Source organism: Phascolarctos cinereus, unplaced genomic scaffold, assembly GCF_003287225.1.
Source record: "Phascolarctos cinereus isolate Bilbo 61053 unplaced genomic scaffold, phaCin_HiC Scaffold_5;HRSCAF=322, whole genome shotgun sequence".
Lineage (NCBI taxonomy): Eukaryota > Metazoa > Chordata > Mammalia > Diprotodontia > Phascolarctidae > Phascolarctos > Phascolarctos cinereus.
In genome coordinates this window covers 54,805,463-54,833,435 of record NW_027555958.1, presented here as the reverse complement: position 1 = coordinate 54,833,435, position 27,973 = coordinate 54,805,463, and the positions used below count along the sequence as shown (strand labels likewise).

Sequence of the window (27,973 nt, the reverse complement as noted above, 5' to 3'; positions counted from 1 at the left end):
GAACTCAGGTATAATGAATTCCTTACTGTTGCCAAAATCTTATTTACAGTGACTTGTCCTATAATCAGTTAACTCGTCTGGATGAATCTGCCTTTGTGGGTCTGAGCTTATTGGAGAAGTTGAATTTAGGGGACAACAGGGTCACTCACATTGCTGATGGGGTTTTTAAAGACCTTTCCAATCTTCAGACATTGTAAGTATACTGGCTCAACAAAATTGACTTTCGCTTCAATAAAAAAGGCAAAGGAAATAAATATAACTAACATGTACTCAACAGTGTAATTTAATAATTTTGTAATTATTTTATTTTTGTTGTTCTTTGTCCTAGACTAAAACTATAACAAAAGTCAATAAGTATTTTCTATCCATTGTGTGCCTTCCATTATGCTAAGCACTATTGGGGTGGTATTGTAAGGCACACCATTCTTATCTAGAAGGAACTTACAATCTTTAATGATAATCAGGAATATATCTGAACTTTTATCTGTCATTTAGAAAGTCATTTGAAATAAATCATCCTGATTGTTGGTTCATTAAGAAGATGCCTTAATTAGCAAAATTATAGGAGATTTTTATAAATTGTCATGTTCTATTAACCTTAAAGCATTTTAATGAAATAAAAGTAATCTCAAAAATATATAGCAAAAAGAGAGTGAACAAAGTGATTAATTAGCAGAATTTGTGTGGTCTTAAAGGGCCCTAAGTAAGAGACTGTCTGGTCATCAAATTCTGAATCAACAAATGCCTTAAGACAAGGAGGCATGCTGGTTATGGAGGTTGCAAACTCTGGTGCTTAACCATGCGTGAGATTGGTACCTCAGATCTTCTTATGCAGAGGCTTTTGTCTGAATTTTAAGATAGATGAGTGGTTTTTCTCCAAATTTGGATTTGGCTGATTTTCAAGAGCTTTCTAGTTTCTTGTCCAAGTAAATTGACTAGTGTGGTTTGGATTTACCTCATACAGCCATTTTGGGAGAGCTGATGAAACAAAGGGAATCTCAGCTAGTCTTGACTCTCAGAACTCTATACTTTACCAAGGAACAAGAGTGAAGCTACCTATAAGGCACTAGGGAATCTGGGTTGATACTCTGTGCACATCTTATTGACTGCTTTTAGCTGCCCAAGAGAAACTGAAGACAGAATTGGAGCCAGAGTTTGGAGATCCTAGCTCTGGGATTGGATTTATCCCTTGGCCTTTCTTTATCTTTGGGGAAAAAGGGCAGGAGATAAGCTGTCTTAGATAAAATGAGCCTTAGAAGGTGGGAAGAAAAAACATTTCCTGTTTAATAGTGAGATTTTGAGTGAGGTAGGCCATTGAAGGTTTTAATAATCTAATGCTTAGTTTTTAGGAAAGTTGACTAATCCACATAGCTTTAAAATAGCCTGTAAAAGTAGAAATTTTTGGTGTTTGGGCATAAGCAGGCTTGAAGAGATACCAAATACTAATGAAATATTCTCTTACTGCCATTTTTCACCTAGCACACTCATGTAACTACATTTCCTTTGAGGATGGACTAGTGGATTTTAAAAGGCCCATAATTTTCATTTTAAAGAAAACACTGTAGGCATTGTTATTCACATGGGTGTATCATCCTTGCTTCCCAGGGGAAGAGTGTAATTGCTCTGGAGCTGTGAAATACTGTGTTGGTATTACTCTTAGTCAGCCTTTCTAAGCTGAGGACCCTGGGGATAGACATAGGTCACAAAGAAATCCCATTAGCTAGTAACCAGATTTGTGAACTATATTCCCTGCACTTGGAAAAACTTGCTGCCTGCCTGGCAGCCCTGTACAGTCCCCTTCCTATAATCTTTTAATGTGCTAACACAATTAGGAATTGTTAGCCAGGAAGATTAACATTCTTAGCATGTTGCTTAATTTACTTATCCAGGCTTGCCTCTGGAATCTTTTAGCTTGTGACAAACAGCAAATCTCTCTCACATGCATGTCTTTCAGATGATCACAGAACTTCCTTCCTAAGTAACTAATTCAAAGCATAGTCTTCATTGGAAATACTCTGTGATTTTTAGGTTAAGGATCAAACTAGAGTGGCTATTTGTCACAGCCATGTGAACTGCCATGTTAACCAACATTAGTGGTCGCTGGCCTTTCCCCAAATGAAAAAGGTGATTTCATTCTTGCAGAGATTTACGGAACAATGAGATCTCCTGGGCCATAGAAGACGCAAGTGAAGCATTTGTGGGACTCACCAGACTCACTAAATTGTAAGTATTCTGGCCTTGTGTGTGCCTGTGCAAGTGTGTTTTACAACTGTGTGTGCACTACGACTTTTGGAGCTGATGCCTTATCTCTCATCCACCCAGAGGAATTTAACCTGCTCCTGAAGTTGCTTTCTGTTTTGGGTTCCTACTCTTTAAAAACTATTATCTTCTACAGCTGTGGGCACCTGTGCAGTGAAGCTATTTGTGCTCAGGTTAAAAAGGTACTGAGTAACAGGAGTTACAGTAATAGAACAAAACTGTTTAACACCATGAAGTTTCCATCAGCTTTATCTAGCAGTAATTGGGACTGTTGACTCTATTTTCACACCTAAATGTGAGATTCTGTGAGATAATGCATGTGGATTTGATAAAACAAGCATATGTTAAGCAAATGCTATAGGTAAGACAAAGACACCTGAACCAGGCTGGGCCTTCCAGCAGCTTGTCCCCAAAGAGGCTGCCTGCCAATTTGGGAATTGCCCAGAAGCCTGGGTTCCCAGGTTCCCATCTCAGCTTTGCTGCTTTTTCTTCGTGTGTGGCTTTGGAAACTCACTTAACCTCCTAGGCTTCAGTTTCTTCACCTTCAAGATGAAGTAGCTGGACGAGACAACCTCCCATGTCTCTCCAGCTCTGAATTGGGGGGATCCCCTCTGAGACTTGATCTGCTACCAAAGGGGGAGAAACATGTAACAAGGAGGACAACTCCATTTTCCATGACCATGGTCAGAGTGATGTTCAGAGCCTTCATGTTATTTTTGGGTTTGTATTTAAGACTTATAGCTCTTGAAAATTAAAGGTGTTTTTTTTTAAAGTTCATTCTGGCCTTGTTTATAGGTTAATTTAGTGAATTTTTTTAGGGGGGGGCATGGAGAATTTTATTAGGAAGGTTTGTTTGTGTTTCAGAATCTTACAAGGAAACCATATAAAGTCGGTCACAAAGAAGGCATTCATCGGTCTTGAAGCCCTTGAACATCTGTAAGTAGTTTGCATACATTAGGATCCATTGAATAAATAACCTTTGCTGTTAGCAAAGGTTTTTGTGACTGCTTAAAAAAGTGTTTCTATTGCAGTTGTACAAATGGAGAGAGGTAAAAAGTGTTTTGTTTCTTTTGGTTGCAGAGACTTAAACAATAATGCTATAATGTCTATCCAAGAAAATGCTTTCGCTCAGACACATCTGAAAGAACTGTAAGTACTTGCTTTCCTGTTATCAGTCTCTGATATTTATAATCTTGACTATGAGCCTGACCCAAAATGTGTTTAGGAATTAGAGTAAAAACTGTATATCACGTTGAGTTAATTTTTTGACTCTGTTGACCTATTAAAAAATCCAGGCATGATCTTTTTTCTGGGTCTTTGTCCTCCTCCATTCTCTTTCATCCCACTACTAATCTTTGCCCCTGGCCTTTGGCTGTGATGGGTGGTTTATAGGCTGTGGTTTGGGTGTGAAGGGTTGGGAAAGGGAACATGCATCTATTAAGCATCAGTTGTGTGCCAGGCAGAGTGCTAAACACTTTCTACATATGATCTCATTTGATGATGTAGAGCTTTCCACTGAAAATGGCTATTTCTAGTAGTGGTTCTGGGTAGTTCAAACTGGTATATTATTTAAAAACTGTTATGGTTGCAGTGGAAGAAATATAAGGTGTTTCTTCTTTGTGATCTTGTGCAAATAAGTTCAAGGGTTTTATGGTAATCAATCATGCTTTTCACTTAACGATGCCACAAAAGCCATCTTTGGCTATTTTTATCCACGCTTCATTAAAAACTAGTTTTCTCCATGTTTTAAAAATGGTTTTTTCTCATTTAAGAGTACTTCCAGTGCCAAGAGGGCTGAGAGAGGAAGGAACCCTTTCAAGCCCTCCCAAATTCCCCTCCAGACAGCTAGAAAACTGCCTCAGAATTGATCAAAGAGCATGGAAGCAGCTGACCAGTGGGGCAGAAAAGGTCTGTCTCACTGAGGTGGGAAGGGATTGAGGTCCAAGAGCTGCAGCAGCAGCCAGCCTCACAGCTGGGGAGGCCTGCAGCAAGGCTCCAAGCCTGGGGCAATTCGCCATAGAGGCTCTCCTGTAAACCAGCAGCCCCCTAAGGCAAGTGAGCAGTCTGTGCAGCTCAGCAAGGCCCCACCCCAGGGACTCCGCCAGCACAAGCCACCAAAGAATCCTCCACCTCATTGCTAACTAGTAGGGAAGCCCCACCCTGGGGCTGGCCAACAGTGACCCTGGAGCCTACCAGCAGAGAGACCCTATTCCCATAACAACTCAGCAATAAGGCCCCACCCCTGGGCAGGCCTGTCTGTAAACCCCACACCCAAGGGAAACCAGCAGGGAGACTCCACCCCCCAGTACAAACCAGAAGGGAAGCCTGTTCTCCAGAGGAAGCAAGCAGCTAAGCGCTGAAGCCCAGTGAAAGACAGTAGTAAGACCCAGTGCCCCAACGCTAAAAGCTCAGGACAGTGTAGGACCCAGCTCTCACATTAAAACACCAAATCACACAAAAAAAAAAGGCAGGAAGAAATGATCAAAAACCAAAAGAAAGAGCTTGACTATAGAAAATTACTATGGTGATAGGGAGGATCAAGGCATAAACTTAGAAGAGGACAATAGTGTCAAAATGGCTACATGTGAAGCCTCAAAGAAAAATGTAATTTGGTTTGAGGCCCAAAATGAATTCCTGAAAGAGCTTAAAAAGGATTTTAAAAAGCAGATTAGGAAGTAGAAGAAATATTGGGAAAAGAAATGAGAGTAAGAGAATCATGAAAAAAGTCATAGTATAGGAAAAGATATACGAAAATTTACTGAGGAAAATAGCTCCCTAAAAAATAGAATTGGCCAAATGGAAAAGGAAGTACAAAAGCTCACTGAAGAAAATAATTCCTTAAAAATTAGAATTGAACAAGTAGAAACTAATGACTATGAGACATCAAAATATGATAAAACAAAATCCAAAAAGTTAAAAAAAAATAGAAGAGAATGTGAAATTTCTCATTGGAGAAACAACTGACCTAGAAAATAGAACCAGGAGAGATAATTTAAGACTATATGAAAGCCATGATTTAAATTTAAAAAAAAAGGCCTGAGCAAAATATTTTTTTTAAACTTTTTTTACTTCTTTTATTACTTTTTTTTTTTTACTGATGTTTTTTTTGGAGGGGGGTGAGGCAGTTGAGGGTTAAGGGACTTGCCCACAGTCACACAGCTAGGAAATATTATGTGTCTGAGGCCGGATTTGAACTGGGGTGCTCTATCCACTATGCCATCTCCCTGCCCCCCCCCAACAATATCTTTCAAGAAATATCAAAGAAAACTGCCCTGGTATATTAGAACCAGATGACAAGATAGAAATTGAGGGAATCCACCCACTACTGGCTGAAAGAAATACCAAATGAAAACTCCTGGGAACGTTATAGCCAAATTCCAGAGTTCACAGATCAAGGAGAAAATATTGCAAGCAGCCAAAATAATAAAAAATTCAAATATTGTGGAGCTTCAGTTAGGATTATATAGGATTTGGTAGCTTCCACATTAGGAGGGCTTGGAATATGATGTACTGGAAGGCAAAGAAGTTAGGATTACAACCAAGAATCATTTATGTAGCAAAACTGAATATAATCTTTCAGGGAAAAAAATGAATATTTAACAAAATTGAGGACTTTTAAGAATTTCTAATTAAAACATCAGAGCTGAATAAAAAAATTTGACCTCCAAATAGGAGACTCAAAGGAAATGTAAAAAGGTAGAAAAGAAACAAGAAAGAGAAAACCAAATTCAATAAGGTTAAACTGTTTCTATTTCTATATGGCAAGATAATATTTGTAACTCTTAACGACTTTATTACTATGAGAACAATTAGAAGGAATATATGTAGACAGAAGGTATGGATATAAGATGACTTTGATGGGATGATACCCCAAAAAATGAAATAAAGGGGTGAGAAACAAAATTGCACTGAAAGGAGGAGGGAGGAGATTGAATGGGGTAAATTATCCCACATAAAAGAGACATGAAAGAGTGATTATAATGGAGGGAAAGATGGGGGGTGGGGTGGCATGCAAAGCTTAAACCTTACTTTCATCAGACTTAGCTCAAAGAGGGAATAATATACACACTCAGTTGGATATAGAAATCTGTCTTACCCTATAAGGAAGTAAAAAGGACTAGGAAAAATGGAAGAGGGAGGGGAGACTAATAAAAGGGAGAATATATTGAAGGTGGTGATCAGAAGTAAAACACTTGTGAAAGAGGGAAAGGGTATGGGGTAAAAGGGGGGGATTTAAAAAATCAAAAAATAGCATGTAGGGAAATACATAGTTACCATAACTATAAATGTGAATGGGATGAACTCACTCATAAAACCAAAGTAGATAGCAGAATGGATTAAAAACCTACAATGTGTTATTTATAAGAAACACATTTGAAGCAGAGAGGTACATGGGGTAAAGGTAAGGGGCTGCAGCAGAATCTATTGTGCTTCAGCTAAAGCAGGGAAAACGGATAGCAATTGTGATCTCTCACATAAAGCGAAAGCACAAATAGAACTTATTAAAAGAGATAAAGAAGGAAACTGTATCTTGTTGAAAGGTGCCATAGACAGTCAGGTCATACCAGTACTAAACATATGTGCACCAAATGGTATGGCATCTAAATTTTTGAAGAAGTTGAATGAGTTACAGGAGAAAATAGAGAATAAAACTGTGGGGGACCTCACCTTTCACCTCTCAGAACTAGATAAATCTAACCAAAAAATAAACAAGAAAGAAGTTAAGGAGGTGAACAAAATTCTGGATAAGTTAGATGTGATAGGTCTCTGGAGAAAATTGAATGGGAATAGAAAGAAATATATCTTTTTCTCAGCAGTATATGGCACCTATATGGCATAAAAATTTACCATGTATTAGAACACAAAAACCTCAGAACCAAATTCAGAAAAGCAGAAATGGTAAACACATCCTTTTCAGATCATAATGCAATCAAAATTACATTCAGTAATGGACAATGGAAAGAGATTAAAAATTAATTGGAAATTAAATAATCTAATCCTAAAACAGTTGATAATTTCATTAAAGAAAATGACAACAATGAGACAACATACCAGAATTTATGAGATGCCTCCAAAGCAGTACTTATGGGAAAATTTATGTCTCTAATTGCTTACCTCAATAAAATAGAGAAAAGCACATCAGTGATTTGGACATTCAACTAAAAATCTAGAAAAAGAACAATTAAAAATCCCCCATTAAACACCAAATTAGAAATCCTGAAAATCAAAGGAGAGATTAATAAAATTGAAAGTAAGAAAACCATTAAACTAATAAATGAAATGAGAAGCTGACTTTATGGGGAGAAAACCCAATAAACTAGATAAACCACTGGTTAATTTGATTTAAAAAAGGAAAGAAAACCAAGTTACTACTATCAAAAATGAAAGGAGTGAACTCACTACCAAGGAAGAGGAAATCAAGACAATTGTTAGGAGCTGTTTTGCCCAATTATATGCCAGTAGGTTAGATGATCTAAATTAAATGAGTGTCTACAAAAATATGAATTACCTAGATTAACAGAAGAAATAAAATACTTAAATAACCCAATCTTAGAAAAAGAAATTGAACAAGCCATTAGTGAACTTCCTAAGAAAAAATCCCCAGGACCAGATGGATTCACAAGTGAATTCTACCAGACGTTTAAATAACAATGAATCCTAACACTATATGAACTATTTGGAAAAATAGGGGAAGAAGGAGTAATTCCAAATACCATTTATGGCATAAATATGATGCTGCTACCCAAAATGGGAAAAGCCAGAATAGAAAATTATAGACCAATTTCCCTAATGAATATTGATGCAAAAAATTTAAATAAAATACTAACAAAGAGATTACAGCAATATATCACAAAGACCATATACTGTGACCAGGTTGGATTTATACCAGGAGTACAGGGCTGGTTAAATAATTAGGAAAACTGTCAGCATAATTGACCATATCAATAACAAAACCAACAGAAATCATATGATTATCTTCACAGATGTAGAAAAGGCCTTTGACAAAATACAGCACCCATTCCTATCAAAAACACTAGGGAGCATAGGAATAAATGGAGCTTACCTTAAAATGATAAGTAATATTTACTTAAAGCCATCAGCAAACATTATCTGTAATGGGGATAAGCTGGAAGTCTTCCCAATACAATCAGGGGTGAAGCAAGGATGCCCATTATCACCTCTACTCTACAGTATTGTACTAGAAATGTTAGCTATAGCAGTAAGAGGAGAAAACGAAGTTAAAAGAATTAGAAGAGGCAATGAGAATAAAGATATATCACTTTGCAGATATGATGTTATGCCTAGAAAATTCTAGAGAATTAAGTAAAAAACTACTTGAAATTATTGACAACTTTGGCAAAGTTGCAGGATACAAAATAAACCCCCATAAATTATCAGCATTTCTATATATTACCAACAAAGTCCAACAGCAAGAGATAGGAAGAGAAATTCCATTTAAAAGAACGTAGACAATATAAAATAATTGGGAGTCTACTTGCCAAGACAAACCTAGGAACTACATGAACACAACTATAAAACACTTTTTACACAAAGTCAAATCTAAAAAATTAGAAAAATATTAATTGCTTATGGGTAGGCTGAGCCAATATAATAAAAATGATGATTCTTCCTAAATTAGTCTACTTATTCAGTGCCATACTAATCAAACTATAAAAAAATTATTTTATAGAGCCAGAAAAAATAATAACAATTCATTTGGAAGAACAAAAGGTCGAGGATAACAAGGGAATCAATAAAAAAAATAATCTCCAACTGTATTATAAAGTGGTAATTATCAAAGCAATCTGGTACTGGCTAACAAACAACAACCTGTGAGTAGTAGTAGCTGCCCTGCTGGGGAGCCAACTGGCCAGTTCCAGTTGGGCAATGCAGCATTTTCCTTCCTTCCTTCCTCCCTTCTCTCCCTCTCTCCTCTCCTTCCTTCTTTTCCTTTTGTACACATAGGGAATTATACCCTTACTTGTGGGTACTCTGCCCAAAGGAATATGAATTTTGACTGCTGAAACCTCACAAGATATGTTGGGGTTTACTGGGTAGCTTTCCTTTTTAAGAGCCATGCCTTAAACCTAAATCACCCTGACTCTCACTGATTGTCCAGTAGTAGGACCCAGCCCAAGCCTATTTTGGTCATTGTTTCAGTTTTGATGGCTCAGAGTAAATGTAAAATAGCAGTTGTTTCTAGTTTTGGCCAGAAACCCTGAGGGTCTTCTCCTCTCAGATTTATGTATGTATATATGTATGTATGTATTTATTGACCCAGGTAAAAGAGGCCATTCTCTGTCATATTTCTTACCTAGCCTTCATCACTGAATGGGCATTGCCTTAGTCAAACTGAGACCTGGGAAAGACCTTAGCTTACAAAGGCCAAGGTGTCCCACTGCATCTGGGGCCATCCTGCCACTGGACCCAGATAGCTCCCGGGGGAGAGAATGAGGCTGGTGACTTTGCATAGCCGTCCCTCACTTAAATCCAATTCACTTGCAAGTCACTTTCCTGATGCCATGGTCCTCTGCGAGAACAAAGGATACACAGAACAGTGGTGGATCAGTGGAATAGATTAGATACAAATTACATTATAGTAAATGACTGTAGTAATCTAGTATGTGATAAACCCAAATATCCAAGCTTTTGGAACAAAAACTTGTTATTTGACAAAAATTGCTGGGAAAACTGGAAAACAGTATGACAGAAACTAGGTATAGACCCACATCTCGTACCATGTACCAAGATAAGGTCAAAGTGGCTACAAGCCATTCCCTAATTGATAAGTGGTCAAAGGATATGAAGATGCAGTTTTTCAGATGAAGAAATCAAAGCTATCTGTAGTCATATGAAAAAATGCTATAAATCACTATTGATCAGAGAAATGTGAATTAAAATAACACTGAGGTATCACCTCACACCTATCAGAGTGGCTAATATGACAAAAAAGGAAAATGTTGGATGTTGGAGGGGATGTGGGAAAACTGAACACTAACACACTGTTGGTGGACTTGTAAACTGATCCAGCCATTCTGGAGAGCAATTTGGAACCATGTCCAGAGAGCTGTAAAACCCTTTGACCCAGCAATACCACTGCTAGGTCTGTATCTCAACGAGATTATAAAAAAAGGGGAAAGGACCCACATGTACAAAACTGTTTAAAGCAGTTCTTTTTGTGGTGCCTAAGAATTTGAAATCAAAAGGATGCCCATTAGTTGGGGAATGGCTAAACAAGCTGTGGTCTATGATTGTAATGGAATATTATTGTGCTATAAGAAATAACAAGCAGGATGGTATCAGAAAAACCTGGTAAGACTTACATGAACTGATGATGCAAAGTAAAGTGAGCAGAACCAGGAGAACATTGTACACAGTAAGAGCAATATTGTTCGATGATGAACTGTGCATTACTTAGCTATTCTCAGCAATGCAATGATCCAAGACAATACCAAAGGACTCATGATGAAGCATATACTGTCCTTCTCCAGAGAAAGAACTGATATTGATTGAATACATATCGAAGTATGCTGTTTTCACTTCTTTTTTTTTTCCTTTTATTGAGTCTTGTGTAAAATGACTAATATGGAAATGTTTTACATAATTTCACATGTATAACCTATATCTGCTAGCTTACAGTCTCAGGGAGGGGGGAGGGAAGGATAGAATTTGGAACTCAGAACTTGAAATAAAAATGTTTAAAAATGAAGGGGGGATTGTTTTCCTTTAGATGTCAGGAAATCCAGATTTCTGTTTCTTCTAGGCTTTATAAGGCCATTCATCGACAGCCAGGGAAAAAAGTGGGTCAGTAGTAAAAAGAGATTTGACTCAATTGCTTGCATATACCTAGCTTGAAGCATGGCTTGGAAACAAGGAGAAAGTTAATAGTTCAACGTGATCCCCCAGATTACATATGAGTTCCTTAGGGAAGCAAAAAAGAAGAAACTCCCCCAAAAGTATATTAGTCTTTTGACTCCATACCATTAGTATCAATTAATGAATGGAAAAAAGCATTAAGTGCTTGCTGTGTGCCAGGCACTTTGCTAGGTGTTGGGGTTACAGATGAAATAAACAGACAGTTCTTTTTCTCTAGGAGCTCACGCTCTAACTGGGGATAGGGCTGGGAGCTATGATTGCATTGGTGCAGGGAACTCTCAGGGGGAGGAGAACTCTTTCTGTCAGTGGAGGTTGTAGCTTAAAGTCTTAGCGAGATACCTCACGCTGGGGGAAGGGGGGTGGGGCATTGTGAGGTGACTGTCTAGGGTTACACAGCCAGGACAGCTCACACTGGGGACTTGAACCCTAGCATAGGCTTTTTTTCAATGAACAATTAAGAAATCCACCTGAATGTATCCCCCCAAATGCCTGATTCTGCCTCAAACTTGATAGGTGCTCAAATGGTTATTTGTTGAGAGAGAATAGTGTGCTAAAGCCCTTGGGGTGAGATAACAAAAATAATAGAAGAACCTTGTCCTTTGACTTGAGCTTATCTTTTTGGAAAAACAACATGTGCAAGAAAACACAGGAATTTAGAGTCTTGTTTAGCAATGTTACACCCTAATAAAAATTCAACTTGGTCTCCTGAAAAGGGTGAAGGAAACCATTCCGGGCCTTGCTAGAAACACAATCACTAATGATTGTTTAAGCAAACCTTATTTTTCAGACATGCTTAACAGGTTTCTTGCAGGCCACAGGCATACCTGCAGTGGCATTCTCTTTGTTCTCTTTGGAAATGAGACCCCAGACACTTTGGTCCTGTGGGAAGAATTTGAAAGTAATCTCCCCTCATTAGGGATGACAGCATACTCCCTGCTTAAGGAGACATTGAGTGGTAATGTGTAAAGCAGGCATCTGGCACTGCAAAAACTTGGGTGTGTGAAGAGTGAAAGGAATGAGGCTTCATTCTCTCTCTCTGTCTCATTTGTAGAATGTTGAACACCAGCAGTTTGCTCTGTGACTGCCAGCTGAGGTGGCTGCTGCAGTGGCTAGTGGACAGTCACTTAGAACAGGCTGTGAATGTGAGTTGTGCTCACCCTGAATGGCTTGCTGGGCAGAGCATCCTCAACGTGGATCCCAAAGACTTTGTCTGCGGTTTGTATATTTCGTGCAACATCTAGAGTCCAAAGAGACAGTGACCATGATTCTTTAGAAATGTGTTCTGATGTGTGTGGTCTGCGATCTGCCACTTACTTGAGGCTTTGACTAAAATTCTGTATTGTACCTATTCATATTTAGAGAACTTTCCTTTAAAGCAAAATGGTTTTGGAAGTGGAGTGGCTTTGTTTTATAGTCAGATGATGTGAAACTTCCAGGCAGATTGACCTATTTTGCGAATTACTAGCTTTGATCATTTTAAGTTCCTTTTCCTTTTCCTTTTCTTCTTTTTCTTTTTTCTTTTTTTTTAGTGAGGCAGTTGGGGTTAAATGACTTACCCAGAGTCACACAGCGAGTAAGTTTTATGTGTCTGAGGTCAGATTTGAACTCGGGTCCTCCTGAATTCAGAACCGGTGCTCTCTCCACTGTGCCACCTAGCTGCCCCTGAGTTCCCATCTTTTTCTCAACATCCCCCATGCCCCCACTCTGGGTTATCTATAGACATTCTTAACTTAAAGATACTCGTGGTGTTTGTATGACAGCTCTGCCTCATATAATATCTTCAAATAGCTTTTTTTTGGAGCTAGCTATTCCTTATGAAAGCATTAACTCTGCATTTTATATATGAGGAAATTAGCACACCATGGTTAAAAATTTCTTAGATTTATATAGCCAAAGGTGAGACTAGCTTAGGATGCTGGGCTAGAGTTGTTTACCCCTCTGTCCAGTAGCTGGTGGTATTTGGGAAGGTAATGGAAATGCAGTCTAGGAAGTAGGATTAAGGTTTGGAGACTTAAACAGATTATAATGATTGGAGGGTACATTTAACTGGCCTTTCCTTGTTAGGCGTCTAGTTGAATTTATTGATTGTTTGAAAAAACAAATCAATTAATTTAGCTCCTGTTGCTTTTTTTCCACAGATGATTTTCCAAAGCCCCAGATAAGGACACACCCAGAGAACACGATTGCTTTAAAAGGAGTCAATGTGACCCTTACATGTACTGCAGTGAGCAGCAGTGACTCACCAATGTCAACTGCATGGAGAAAAGACAGTGAAATCTTGTATGATGCAGACATCGAGAATTTTGCTCGGTATCGGCAGCAAGGTGGAGAAGCCTTGGAATACACTACTGTTTTACATCTTTTCAATGTGAATTTCACAGATGAAGGAAAATATCAGTGCATTGTTACTAATCACTTTGGTTCTAATTATTCTCTGAAAGCTCAGTTAACTGTGAATGGTAAGAAACCATTTCCCTTGATATCTTTTAAATTTGAGAAAGGTTAATAACTTTATTGTTTTGATTTTATTCATTTGACCAAGAAAATTAGACTCCTCCTGATATGTGGGAGGATACTACTGTACTATGGTAGACTTCTTTGAGCAGGCAGGTTCTCTAATAATTGAGCTAGCTTGCCCATTTGCTGTCCTTTGGGAGTCTATAACTTTGAAGAAGTTTTACAAAAGGGCAGTATAATAATTTATATTTCTGTAGCACTCTTTAAGATTTATCAAGTACTTTCCTTACAATGCCATGAGGTATATAGGTAGTGAATATGTTATTATCTTTATTTCACAAATGAAGAAATGGGAACTCTCAAGTGAAGTGATTTGCCAGCTAGTAAATGGCAGAGCCGGGGCTTGAACCCTCAAATCTTTTGAATCCAAGAATGGTGGTCTTTCCTTTAGGCCAAATTGCCTCTGTCGGGAGCCTGGCTGCCTCCACACCTCTGAACCCTGAGAAGTGGTTGGGGGGGGTCAGTCCCCATCTCATAAGATGAGTTAGGATTGTTGAGATCTAGTCACAGGATAGTCAAGGAAATGTGTTTGCCTTTTGCAGTGTACAAGTCATGGCTCCTACCGCTCCCAGTGGCCTTCCTGCATCGCCTCATGACCATGGCATTTCCGTGCCAGTAGGATGGGGTGGGGGGAGGAGGGGCAAGAGCAGCACTTGTTGGGCCTTGGTTTCTTTGTGTCCCAGGCCAGTGTGGAAGGTGGACACAAACTTTCACCTCTCATCTCTTCTGCAGCTTTATGAGTGTTAGTGAAGAAAACACTCGGTTTGTAGGTGAAAACGTAACAATGAAGTGAAGATACCTTGTTTCAAGTGGCTTTAAATGTATGTATGTATGTGTACACACACATAGATACTTACACAATACATGTATGCACATATGTGCAATGTATACCTGTGTGTTAACGTTTATGTAAGCACACATACAGATGTATGTGTGTGTGTGCACACATATTCTTGGACACTGCTTTCCCTTCTGTTAGTGAGGGTAGGTGCTTGATTCTAGAAGTTATTGTACCACTGCCTTGCAAAGACTTAATTCCTGGTGCTGCAGGGGATGGAAGGTTGGGCCTGGAGTCAGGAAGACCTGAATTCAAATACAGCCGCAGACACTGACCAGCTCTGTGACCCTGGACTAGTCACTTAACCTCTGTCAGTCTCGGTTTTCTCCACTGTAAAATGGGAATAATAACAGCAGGGAGGATCAGATGAGATATTTGTGCTGCACTTAGCACAGATCCTGGCACATAGTAGGGGCTCTATAAGTGCTTATTCTCTTCCTTAAGTGGAAGAATGAGCAGGGCTTTATTATGAGCTTAGTAATCAGTCAGCAGTCGTTTGTTAAGTGCCTGCCTGTGGGTCAGGCCCACTACTAAGGTCTGGGGAAACAAAGAAAGACAAAAATGGTCCCTGCCGATGGCGGCTCACCATTGAATGGGGAAGAGAGTAGGGAAAGGGTAACTTCCCAGGACATGGCACTGGCAGCTGGGGCTGATTTGGGAGCTGGGAAAGGACTCCCAGAGAAGGCGGGGTTTGAGGTGAGTCGTGAAGGAAGCTGAGGGACCAGGGAGAATGTTTGGGTGGGGTAGGCAGTGCAGAGTCACTGAAGGGTGTGAGATCTGGGTAGCTGAAGAGGAGTAAGGTGCTGACTTGGGGGACTGAGACAATGCTTCCTCTCAGGGAGCTCACATTCTGATGGGGAGAGATTGCAGCTGGAGAGGGAATGGAAAGGCAGCTGGCAGTGACATGGAGGCGGTAGTGACAGCTCACGTGAAGGCCCAATCCTAAAGAACAGTCAGGAGACAGCCAGTGCAGGTGACAGGTAATCCAGGGTAGCTAGGGTGTCAAGTGGAGAGGAGGCTGTTGGATGGTCACATCTCTAGTGTTGTTCTGATTGATAGAACCTCACTTGTTTCTGAGTTTGAACCATCGAACCATGCCAGGGGTTTTGGTGGCAAGAACTCTTCTAGGTATTTTGTAGCTATGACTGCTGAGACTACATTGCTGGCAGGCAGGTAGGCAGCTGCTGGAGCCACATCTCCTCTGGTCACTTCCTAGAAAGTTGCGGTAGAATCGGGCTGTCTTTGGGGCCAGAGGCCAGGGTGAGGCAAGGTGCTGCTGCTTCTCAGGTTCTTGGGAATGGAGTGGTTACTTCCTACAGAGCGTGAGGGGGCCTGATTTCACTGACCTTATTGATGCTGCTGCCCATTTCTCCTGCAGGCTTGCTCTGTCACTCTGGTCCAAAAGCACAAGCCTTTGTGAGGAGCTGCGTTTGGTAGGGAGGATACCAGTTTTTCTCGTGCATTCCTATTCTTCGTCTCACTCTTGATATTACCTTTTTTGATACAGAGCTACCATCATTTCTGAAAACCCCGATGGACCTGACTATCCGTACCGGAGCCATGGCCAGGCTGGAATGTGCTGCGGAGGGTCACCCTGCCCCTCAGATTTCCTGGCAGAAAGATGGTGGCACGGACTTCCCTGCAGCCCGAGAGAGACGTATGCATGTCATGCCTGAGGATGATGTCTTCTTCATTGCCAATGTGAAGATAGAAGACATGGGGTTATATAGCTGCATGGCGCAAAATACTGCAGGAGGTCTCTCAGCGAACGCCACCTTAACAGTGTTAGGTGAGCTTCTTTTCCTTTCCCGTGGCTCACAGTATCTGACTAAAGCATCTTGATTCAGGAGCTACCCTTGGTTTTGTGGGAAAGGAGCCTCCTAAGTGAGACATCTTCATTCCAAGCAGGCCTAGGAGCTTGGGTCTCCTGGTACTTCTGTTCTTGTCCCTTAGGTGGAGGGATATTGTTTTGGAATAAAACTGGGTGGGTCATGTGGTCTGGTGGAGAGGCTCTGATAGAGAAGTTAAGTAGAAGTCCATTCTCTCATGATATAACTAATCCTGCTCTTGGCAAAAGGAACAAATACCTTATTCATGTGCTTTGTCCAGCTTTAGGTGAATTCGTTGATTTTCTGATGGTTTTCCTTGGTAATATTGGGGTTTGAGGCAGTGTTGCACCAAAGAGCTTAAATAATGTTAGAAAAATGTTCCTCTACTTAATTTATTAAAGACAGGTGTAAGTCAGGTTGCCTAACTTAAAGTATTGTTCTTTTTTCCCTTCTAGAAACACCTTCTTTTATTAGACCTCTGGAGGACAGAACTGTAACTCGAGGTGAGACAGCTGTCTTGCAGTGCATCGCTGGAGGAAGTCCAGCCCCTCGCCTCAACTGGACAAAAGATGATGGTCCTCTAATGGTGACCGAAAGGCACTTCTTTGCGGCAGCCAATCAGCTTCTTATCATTGTAGATGCTGGGCTAGAAGATGCTGGGAAATATACCTGTATCATGTCCAACACCTTGGGGACAGAACGTGGTCACATTTACTTAAATGTAATCTCTTCCTCTAATTGTGATTCCTCCCAAAGTAGCATTGGGCATGAAGATGATGGCTGGACCACCGTTGGGATTGTTATCATCGTGGTGGTGTGCTGCGTTGTAGGCACCTCTCTGATTTGGGTCATTGTTATTTACCATATGAGAAGGAAGAATGAAGACTATAGTATCACCAACACAGGTGAGAAGTGTCTACAGAGTAGTAATCGCTGTGCAGGGGAATATTATAAAATATTAGTGAACTAAGGGGCTTTGATAATATAGCCCTGGTTTGTGGAAAAGGGGGAGAAGCATTTTTCTGCCAGCGCTTTTTTGATTTCTTTGATGCATGAGGAAGTTTGTGTCCAGTGAGCATTCTGAAGTTACTATTAATCTTCTGAAGCCTTTCCTTGTGCAAAGAATATGTTCCTGGCACTCTGCCAGTTGCAGTGGCCCCTTTGTCTTGATCTGTTTCTTCCCATTGGAGATAAGGTCAGATCATTTGCTTTGGAGGGCAGAAATAGTGTTGCGATTTTACTAATTTTATTCGCCTGCCATACTGAAAGTCCAGAAGAGGGGAGGCTATCTGGAAAACAAGTGAGAAAAATCATGGGTGGATGTAATTTTTGGGTTTGTTTTTTTTTTTCCGCCCCAGAACTTGGAGAGAAATGGAACTGGTAACTGGCCACTGGTGATGGTTTTTAAGTGCAATTATAGGCTGGGGGGATATCAATCAATGAACATTTATTTAGTGCTTACTATGTACCAGGCACTGTACTAAGTGCTGGGGATTAAAAAAAAAAAAAGAGGCAAAAGACAGCCCCTGCCCTCAAGGAGCTTACAGTCTAATGGGGGAGACAACATACAGGCAAATATATACAAGGCACATAATAAATAAATAAACATAACAAATGGGAAGTAATTAAAAGAAGGAAGGCACTGGAATTGAGAGATTTTGGGGAAGGCTTCCTGTAGAAGGTGGGATTTTAGCTGGGACTTACAAGGAATCTAGGGAGGTCAGTAATTAAGTGCAGAGATGGGAGAGCATTCTAGGCACAGGGGACAGCCAGATAAAATGCCTGGAGCCAAGAGAGATATGGCAGGGTTGTTGGTATCCCTAGGTGACCATTCCTTTGGTTAATGGTTATTTGATATACCTTTGTATAGACTGTGCATGCTCAGTGTTTTCCTGAGAGTTGACTTGAAAGTTGCTTGTGTGCCTGTCTCCACAGAAGAACTGAATCTGCCTGCTGACATCCCTAGCTACCTGTCTTCTCAGGGAACACTGTCTGAACCACAGGAAGGTTATAGCAACTCTGAGGCTGGGAGTCACCAGCAGCTCATGCCGCCTACGGGCGGGTACATACATAAAGGCCCAGAAGGTAACTGCACCTGCAGGAACTTAACTGGTGCAAATTTTCTTCACTATGCAAAAGAGATGTATTTGGGGAAAGTTGGTTTTAAAACATTTTTGTGAAGTGCATCATATTATTTCAAAGATAGAGTCCTAGAAGGAAACATCTAGTTATAAAGAAAATAAGAGGGGCAGCTAGGGGATGCAGCGGATAGAGCACCAGCCCTGGAGTTAGGAGCACCTGACAGTTGAGATCTGGCCTCAGACACATAACACTCACTAGCTGTGTGACTCTGGGCAAGTCACTGAATCCCAGTTGCACGCCCCTGCTCTCCCCCTCACAGATTTTGAGCTCAAAGGGAGCTTTGCAGTCACCAGTCCAGCATCCTCATTGTACACACTAAAAAAGAGGAAGGGGCTTGTCCAAGAATTCACAGGTAGTGAGCAGCAGAGCTGAGATTGGAACCCAGATCCTCTGACTCTTATCTCTGTATAATTGCTTCCAGACAGAAATCCTTGACAGACAGACATCACAGGGTCATAGATTTAGAGCTGTCAGGTATGTCATAGAACATCTAGCACAGCCCTTTATTTTATAAAGGAGGAAACTGGGGCCGCAAGGAGATTACCTGACTCAATTACCTGAGATTAATTGTGAGAAGCAGGATTGGAACCCAGGTCTCTCTTGACTACAGAGCCAGTGTTCTTTCTATTGTACCATGCTGAAGAAAAGTCTGTAATTGCCAGAAATAGACAAAATATCTACTTGTAAGGGTCGGAATGAAGCATTGGCCAGGTTTACCAAACCAAAGTGTTATCCCAGGAAGGGGGAAAATGTGTTTTTAAAAAAAAATGCTGGTTCATTTTTTTTTTCCTGGGCAGTGGTGGGGTTAAGTAACTTGCCCAGGGTCACATAGCTAGTTAAATGTCAGGTGTCTCAGGCCAAATTTGAACTCAGGTCCTCCCGACTCCAGGGCCGATGCTCTATCCATCGCGCCACCTAGCCGCCCCTAAACAAAATGCTGGTAGCACAGCTTGTTGAGATTGTGCCCCCATCCCAAATCCTTGCCAGGTTTCATCCAGAAGTTAGCGTTGCCCAGTCTGATGTGAGGGCTTCATGGAATGAGCTCTGAGCTCCTCAGTCCTTGCTTTGTTTTGCACAGCCCAGGCGTGTGTCTCAGACTCTGATGCCAGTTTTGTCTCAGCTCCCTTGAGTTCATCATAGTTTCACAAAATCTTGATGGAGCAGGAAGGCTAGGGCTTGGCTGCTTCACTTCTTAAGTTTTTCCCATGTCGTCTTCAGGTGGCAGTGGCAGCCGGGTGATCTGCTCGGATTGTTACGACAATGCCAACATCTACTCCAGGACCAGGGAATATTGTCCATACACCTATATCACCGAAGAGGACAGTCTGGATCAAGCGCTGTCTAGCCTCATGGTCCAGATGCCCCAGGAGACTTGTTTGGCACATCCTTCCCCAGAAGCTGTGGTTGTGGACACCTTGATGTCCTCGGGAGACAAAGACATGTCGGGCTTCCATACCAGCCATGACAGGGTCGGTGAGAAGGCACTTGCATCCACACAGATGAGCAGTGGTAAGGCTTTTGGGATGTTTTGTTTTGTTCTCTTAAGGGTTACTTTCTTTGCCTTGAGTGTTTAACTTTGAACCTAATATAGCTTTGTCAGTTGGCATTGTGCAAAATGAATTGGTTTGATGGAGTGTTGGGCTACTTTCATAATGCTGAATTTTGTGCTATCAACTAGAACCAAAGATTTCTGTTTTTGTAGGACTTCGAATAAAACTGTTGGGTGCTAACAAGATGACACTATTTAAAATTCACAAGGTGTATAGGAATTTGGGCTTAGTTAGAAAATGTGTGTCCTCCTCTTTCTCATCTTTTTTTTTAGTAGAATAACAGTGAATAAAGTGTAAAAATTACAGTAGGAAGACTGAAAAATCCTTCCTTTTTTTGTAGTTTCATTGAGAAGAGTAAAAAGTTTCCACTCAGTTTGCTGTAGCAGCTTCTAGATGCTATGAGATAAATAAGAAAAAATTTTTTTCACTTGCCAGTTTCCTGATTTCTTTTGTGGGATATGCTCATGGCTGCTCTGATTTGGGGGTACACCACAGAGTAGCAGTTTGGAGGAGAGAGAGGGAGTAAGGCAGTGGTTTTCCTAAACAGCCAGAGGAGAACACCTAATACTTTATATTTGGGCTCTTGGTAAATCTTTGTTGGATTACTGAGTGAGTGAATGAAACCAGGCTCTGTGCTTAGCCCCTGAAAAGCACCTTTAAAAGACATTTCTTCATCCGGTCAGCCTACTGGCCTCTTTTGCCAGCCCAGAATGATTCAGGGCCAGCAGCAGCTGAGGAAGAGGAGAAGATAGAGGGAATATGCATATTGAATATTTGCGAAGTGTGTGGGGCTGTCCTGAGAAAGCCTAACCTAGAACTTAAGCCGTGTTCAGTTATCGCACAAGAAGTATTTCCCCAGGCTTCTGTGTGAAAGAGACTAAAGGTTTTTTGCAGGGTAGAAATGGGGTTCCTAAATCGGAAAAGTGCCATTGGTGAAATTATACCCATCATTTGTCATTACTGCCACTGCTCAGGGAAAGAAATTAGCCAGGGCCCTGTTCATTGCTTTTCTCCCCAGAAGGCAGAGTAGTGAATACGAATAATACAAACGGATGCAATGATATCTGTGATTTCTCTTTGCTTGTCTTTAGTTGCTTTTGTTATTTTATCTGTCCAGATAAGGAAAGTAGCAAGTGAGAGTCCTTTGACTTTATTTGTCCATTCATAATTCTTTTAAAGGTCTTCTTGTTCTTAACTTACTCCCTTCTTGTTTCTGAGTAGTTTTTTCATAGGTATCTAACTTTCTAGTCTAACTTTCTAGTCCCAAACATATAACATAGAATTAATACAGCATATTGTTAGCAGTGTCACAAGGGAGGGAAAAGCACCTTGCTTCTACCTATCATGGCACTATGAGTAGAGCCAAGTAGAGGAGAAATGTAATTGAAATCTCTCCCTGGCAGAAAAGCTTTCTTACAGGAGCACTATATGGATAATTTTTTCAATACTAACTTTTTTGTCAGGTGGATGGGGAGGGGGAGGGCAATTGTGGTGCTTACTGTGGGTTTCATGTCAGAGTGAATCGTCTGTACTGAATCGGGGATTTATCATCTGTGTCATGACATTTTAAATTAATAAGTCAACACTGAGTTCTGCAAGTGCTTGGGGGTTGTGGTCCATGTACTTTAAGGGGAATGCTTTGTTTTTATGAGAAGAGTACCAAAATGAAAGGTCTTTCACTCCTGGTTTAGGTGGAGGAAGTGGGAGTGGAATGGGGTGCTAAAGTTCGCCTCATAAATAGTGTTTCTTTAATGTATTGAGGTCAGTAATATACTTGCTGTGTATGTATTTTCCTAGGAATATATTTAGTGAGGAATACTGAAGATCTTTATTGAGGAATAATATATACATTTTATACAAGATAATATTGCCTTATTAAAAAAAATTGGCTTAAGAAAGGAAAAGGAAAAAAAGTCACTAAAAATAAATCTTGATCTTGGATTGTCTTGTTTGGTATTTTATTCTCAGAAACATCACAGCGGCCATTATGGGGCATAAACAAAGAACTTGGACTCCCACAATCTCACTTTTCCCAGCAGCCAGTCCTGGAGTCACCACGACTTCTCCAAAGTGAGAACCTGACAGAAGGTGATGAGGACCATTCTGCTTCCCCCAGATCCTGTCACAGGCTGCAAGGCCGCCCCTTTGACTTCAGCAGGACTCAGAACGTACGAGATGGCAGTGAAGCTACATGAAGCATGCTGCACTCAGACTGGCGTGTGGGTGCACACTTCAATCCCCAGCTGTGTATGTACTACCTCAGAGCTCAGAGGGAACCCCAAGGTTCACCTTTACTTTCCTGTCATGTTTACAAGTACAACTGCGTGGGCCGAGTGAGCTGGTCACTGACGAGGATGGAGGAGTCCAGCTCGCTCCTCTCTTGAGTCTCATCAGATCGAGAGAGGGCCCAAGGACCTGACAAGTACAACAGCCGTTTCTTCTGGGCCCAGCGGGACATGTCCAGGTTTGCAGTAGAAAGAGGTTGGGAGAATGAGATTGCTGCTTGCTATCTGGAGAGAGCTTGGCTAACTTACTTGGTCTTCTGAGAAGACTTCTAAAAGTGCGTGTCAAGTTTTTGTGTAACCGTAAGCCTAACTTTGAGCTGGTGCTTCTTTTTCGTGGCGACAAACAAGAATCCCATCCTTGTTTTGGCAGATTGGTACCAGGTCTAGGGCTTTGCGTTTTAAGTTCTGTCCCTGTCAGACCGGGACAGCAGTTGTAAATACATTTTCACTTATAAATATTTTTTGTATTCACTACATGTAAAATGACAGCTTAATGTAAATATTTTTTTAATATGCCAAAATTATGTAATATTCTGTGTTATTTTGACAGCTGCTTAACAGACCAGAAATGGATTTTGTAGAACTTGGAAAGTTTAAAAAATTTGCATTGAAAACTTCTTACTGATTAAGAAGTCTATGTATGTAAGCAGGGTACCTCATGATAAATTTACACAGAGATGGCCATCCTAGGGTCACGAGCACTTTCTGGATTCTTTTCATTGGCAGAAATTCACACTTTTTTGTTTTCTTCTGTAGACAGATTGTCCTCAGTTATTCCCTTTCATGTTGTAAACCTCGGGTGGTACTGTGCTTTTGATCCAGAAGGACTTGTCCTGTTCTACTAGCCATGTACTTGTGGGGCTTAGAGAACAATCTGTTTATCCAAAGACATTCCTTTCCAAATAGATGGAGAAGGATTTTTTGGAAACAAAAATGTGCTACACGTTGAATGTACTATACAATAGAATACAGAGCATGTAGAGAAGCTACTGGTCTATGAGGTCTGTGAGGTCTTTGGCTCTGTGTTTCTGTAAATGATACTAATGGCAGATTAACTTTCCCCAGCAAATGCTATTTCTAGTTACTAAAGATTTTGTTTGTAAGTTAATGACTTTAAGTGGGCGAAGAAAAATAATGTTGCGTGTTTCTGTTTTCCTTATAGCTTCTAAGTCTCTTCTTATGGTCAAATTCAGTAACCCTAACACAATTATGGTTTGGGCCATTTAAAGGGAGGTCAGTCACCATCTTACTAAAATTTTCTTGTTTAATGTGCTTCTCAAGAAAATCTAGATTCTCACAAAGATTCCCACGTTGTCCACCAGTAATTTCAGCTAAGTTTTATTGATTTAATTCTTTTGTTTCCCTTACCCCACTAGCTCTTTTTTGATTGGATAATACTGCCTTTCCCTTGTTATTTCCTTTCTTCCCTAACACAGACTACCAGGTGGACCCTTTCACTTAGAATCACCTCTCAAAAAATCTCTTGATTTCAAAAATTTTTGAAAGACAGGTGTACTTCTTATCCCTTCCCTTCTTGTCCCTCTCTTGTTACAGTATGAGTCTCTTTGAAAGGCTCTCTTCTGATCCAAGAAAGATCAACACTACATGAAGAAAAGCAATTTTCACAGAACGACTTAGGTTAGAACAAGGTTGCATGGTGCTCCTTATACCAATATCCCTGACTCTCTCCCTCTATGGCAGGAATGGTAGCACGGTAACAAGCCTGAAAGAGTGTCCTTTATTAGTCAGAGTGATTTCATGTGGCATAACCAACTGCTTATTTCTAGACTGTAACTTACCCTCTCACCACTGGCCCAAGAATCACCTGCACTTCTCCAATCATTGGTTTGTTCCTACCCTTCTAACTGGTCAGCCTAAAACATTTGCACTCTTTTCCCAGGATCCTTACGTCCCTTCAGTAACTTTTTTTTTTCAGGTGAAGATTTTTATATTTTGTTATTTTTTTCCAATTACATGTAAAAACAATTTTTTAACATCAGTCTTTTAAAATTTTGAGTTCTAGATTCTCTCCCTTCCTTGAGAAGGCAAGCAGTTTTATAGTTATACACGAGTAGTCATGCAAAACGTATATCCATATTAGCCATGTTGTGAAAGAAGACATCCCCCCCAAAAAAACAAAACAAAACAACAAAATTAAGTTTTTAAAAAGTACACTTAGATCTGTGTTCAGACTCCATCAGTTATTTCTCTGGAGGTGGATAGCATTTTTCATCATAAGTCCTTCAGAATTGTCTTGGATCATTGTGATGCTGAGAATAGCTAAGTCCTTCACAGTTGATCATTGTACAGTATTCCTATCACTGTGTGCAATGTTCTCCTGGTTCTGCTCACTTCACTCAGCATCAGTTCATGTAGGTCTTCCCAGGTTTTTCCCCCTTCAGTAACTTGGTGGATCTGGAGAAGGGGCAAAGCGAGCTCAGCTCTAAAAAGAAGTGAATTTGTCTAGCTTAATGACTCAGTGCTTGCCCTAGAAGCAGGCATTACAGAGGCTTCATTATACATCCATTTTTGGCCTAATGACAGTACTAATTCTCCGGTAGCAATTTAACCACACAGTTTAAACAAACTTAGTGGCTCTTCAGTGTTTGTTCAAAATAGTGTAATATCTACCTAATGCTAATGTAACAGACATCCTTGCTTAGCTCCTAGGCAAACTGAAGTGCCTCAGGGCTGTATTTTTCTGATCACTGCCTTTCATCAGGATAAGCAAGTGTTCCTAATTCATCCATTTGTATCTCTTGACTGATTGATTACCTAATTTCACCTGAAAAAAATAAGCATTGTTTTCCTAGTTACCCCAGGCTTACCATAACATAGGCCTGGCTGAGTTATTTGGCTTCCTGTTACAAATCCGTTTTCTTAATCTCATTCCCTAACAACTCAGACTTCTCTAAGATAGAAGGTATTAGGAGACCAATTAAATGTCTGTCTGCCTCTGGAGTGTTATCAGAATAGATAATTCACCTGTGCAAGATCAGTTGCTTCCATATATCGCTTTGAAGATGAAAAGGAACCTCAAGATGTTGGCAGTTCAGACTTTATTCCAGTCTTCCACAAATCTTGGTGGAGGAGAATTAGACAATATAATATCAATGCAGAAATAGAAGCACCAGGTGGTGGGTTCGTGGGTTTAGTCCTGGAAGGGAGCTCATCTGTCAGCTAGTCCAACCACTTGCAGATGAAGAAAATGAATCCCAAAGAGATTGTGACTTGCCCAAGGTCACATGGGTATTAAGCAGAAATTTGAGCCCAGATCTTGTGGATGTAAATTCAGCAGATACCTGTTAGTTCAATGTAAGGAAGAAGGGAGGTTTTTTTGTTTTTGTTTTTGTTTTTTTTTCTGTCAGAACTGCACAAAAATGGAGTGGCCTGCCTCAACACAGTGAGAAATTATTCAAGTAAGGCTGGATGACCCTCTGTTAGGGATATTTTAGAAAAGATTCCTACATTAGGAAGGAGGTTTGACATAGGTGACCTATAAGGTCCCTTCCAATTATGATTTCTATGAAATTCCCACATTTTCAGGGGATTTTGATAATCCCACCATTTCTTGTTCTCCCATGTGGACTTTACCCAGTATAAAACCATAGCTTGGATCTTTTTTTCCCCTCCCTATATCTTGGTCTTTAAATCCACAAATGTGAATAAGTTGAAAGATTTGGTATTAGGGGAACAAGATTAAAATTCTGGGCTCTGCTGTTTCCTATCTTTGTAACCTAGGGCAAGGCATTTAATTTCTCTCATTTTCTTATCTATAAACTAGGGAGTAAGACTAGCTTAAGCTCTAAAGGTCCTACCAAGTTCTAAACCCTATGAATCTCTAGAAAATGTGACATTGATGTGGAAAGTGGAATTAGGAGCCTAACTTAATAAGTAGAATTAGGAGACAACTTAAAAAATATATTGATCATACATGTTTTATAAGTCCCACGCTGCCCTTTGAGCTAAAAGGGACCTTCAGGGTCATCTAATCCAAGCACCTGCTTGATTAATGAAACCCTTCTACAATATCTCCAACGAATGGTAATATCCAATGTCTGCTAAAACTTCTAGTTTCACATGCTTTTATTGTCTCAGAGATTACTTTCATTTTCCATCCTGATTAGTTCAGAGGGACTTATATTCTTCAATGCTGCCCCCAGATATTCTGATAATTGTTTCTAGCCTGTTTCTGTTTATCATGCTGAAATCTAAAAATGCAAGAATGCAAATGCAATGCTAAGAATTCATTTACCTTCATTTCACATACTTTCCTTATTTTGCTTTTCTGCTTTACATTATTTAAGGGTCACAGTGACATAGTTGGCCCTCATAAGGTCGAGCTGATATCTGATATCTCTTTATTTGGAAATAATATTTTCTTTTCCTTATCACTCCTCCTTTTGCTTGGCAAATAAATTTTGTCCATCCACGTCCCCTGATTGTGCCCATCTAGGCTGAGTTTTGTTGTTTTTTTTTTTTAAACAACCTTCTTCACTGATTTATGAAATGAAAAATTTCAAGTTAACTGGTGTTGTGGAAGTTGATATCAACCCCAGTCAGAGCCTGAAAACCCAAGTCCCCTCTAGGATGGAATAGATGGTGAACTCCTTGACAAGTCCTGATCACACTCAAGATGATAAGGAGAGAGGGCGGCTAGGAACCTCTATGTATATGTGTATTTTAAAGATACAGTAGGCAAAGTGAATTGTTTCATTATCAGCTGTTACTGTATCTTCAAGGAAATGTGTATCTATCCAACACAGAGCTCAAGGGTACTTCAACTAGTGATAAAGTAGCATCTTCATTTATAATGGCTGCATTTCTAACCTTCACTTACCTTCTCATTTCTTCTGTCCCCTGTTAGTCTCCCCGTCTCCCCTTCCCCACCCTCCATCAGAGGATGCCAAAGTAATAGCAGCTATGGAGCTAGTTGTACCCAAAGAGAGGTATAAGTCAAGTTGTCCTGGTTTGATGTTGCCTGTTCCTGGTATTTATATTTTCTCACCTATAAGAATGTATATTTTGTATAGCATGTGTAATATTTGTCTACTGTAATATATCTTCAATAAAACAAAAGTACTGTTGCGAATTCCCTTGTTACTTTGCTTGCTGTATGAGAGTGAAAACATGGCATTTAAGGTGGTTTCATTTGATTGAGGGAAGGGGGCATTTTAAAAACTGCCACTGTGTTCCTGTTTTCTTATTGTTACAGTGGATTAAATCATAGAATATCAGGACTGGGAGGACTTTAGAGATAACCCGGCCCAATTTCTCCATTTTGCTGCTAAGGAAGCTGTTTCGGAAAGGGAGAATAATGTGTTTACCATTACACTGGTAGAAAGAGCTGAGACTAGAGCCCAGCCTTTCCAGCTCCATTCCCCTCCTGGTGGAATCCTTTGGCCAGAGGTGATGAAGGGTGGAGAGTGAAAGGGAGATTATGTAAAGAGCTTTGCAAACCTTAAAGCTTCAGAGCTTTATTATCATAATTTATTATATTATGGAATATTGTATGTTAGGCGTTTTATAGGTTATCATTCATAGCTTTATTATTGTAAGAAATATTCTTCATAGGCAAAGCTGACTTTTGTACCCTATGGTATGTATTTATTGAATGAATAAAAAAATGGTACCCAGCACATCTTAGATACACTGAGTATTCAATAATTAGTTTTC

General features: G+C 40.2%; 1 protein-coding gene across 1 annotated transcript in view; it reads left to right on the top strand.

Moving 5' to 3' along the window:
* The window catches only part of LRIG2 (leucine rich repeats and immunoglobulin like domains 2), a 50,568-nt gene extending 23,179 nt beyond the window's left edge, over positions 1-27,389 (top strand). Inside the window, exons 8-18 of the mRNA XM_021002001.2 lie at positions 50-193; positions 2,143-2,223; positions 3,124-3,195; positions 3,340-3,408; positions 12,188-12,351; positions 13,275-13,595; positions 15,999-16,280; positions 16,776-17,225; positions 18,256-18,405; positions 19,681-19,971; positions 21,981-27,389. Coding sequence (XP_020857660.1) covers positions 50-193; positions 2,143-2,223; positions 3,124-3,195; positions 3,340-3,408; positions 12,188-12,351; positions 13,275-13,595; positions 15,999-16,280; positions 16,776-17,225; positions 18,256-18,405; positions 19,681-19,971; positions 21,981-22,207 — 2,251 coding nt within the window. The 3' untranslated portion in view covers positions 22,208-27,389. The remainder of the gene's footprint in view (positions 1-49; positions 194-2,142; positions 2,224-3,123; positions 3,196-3,339; positions 3,409-12,187; positions 12,352-13,274; positions 13,596-15,998; positions 16,281-16,775; positions 17,226-18,255; positions 18,406-19,680; positions 19,972-21,980) is intronic.
* Positions 27,390-27,973: the final 584 nt, after the last annotated feature.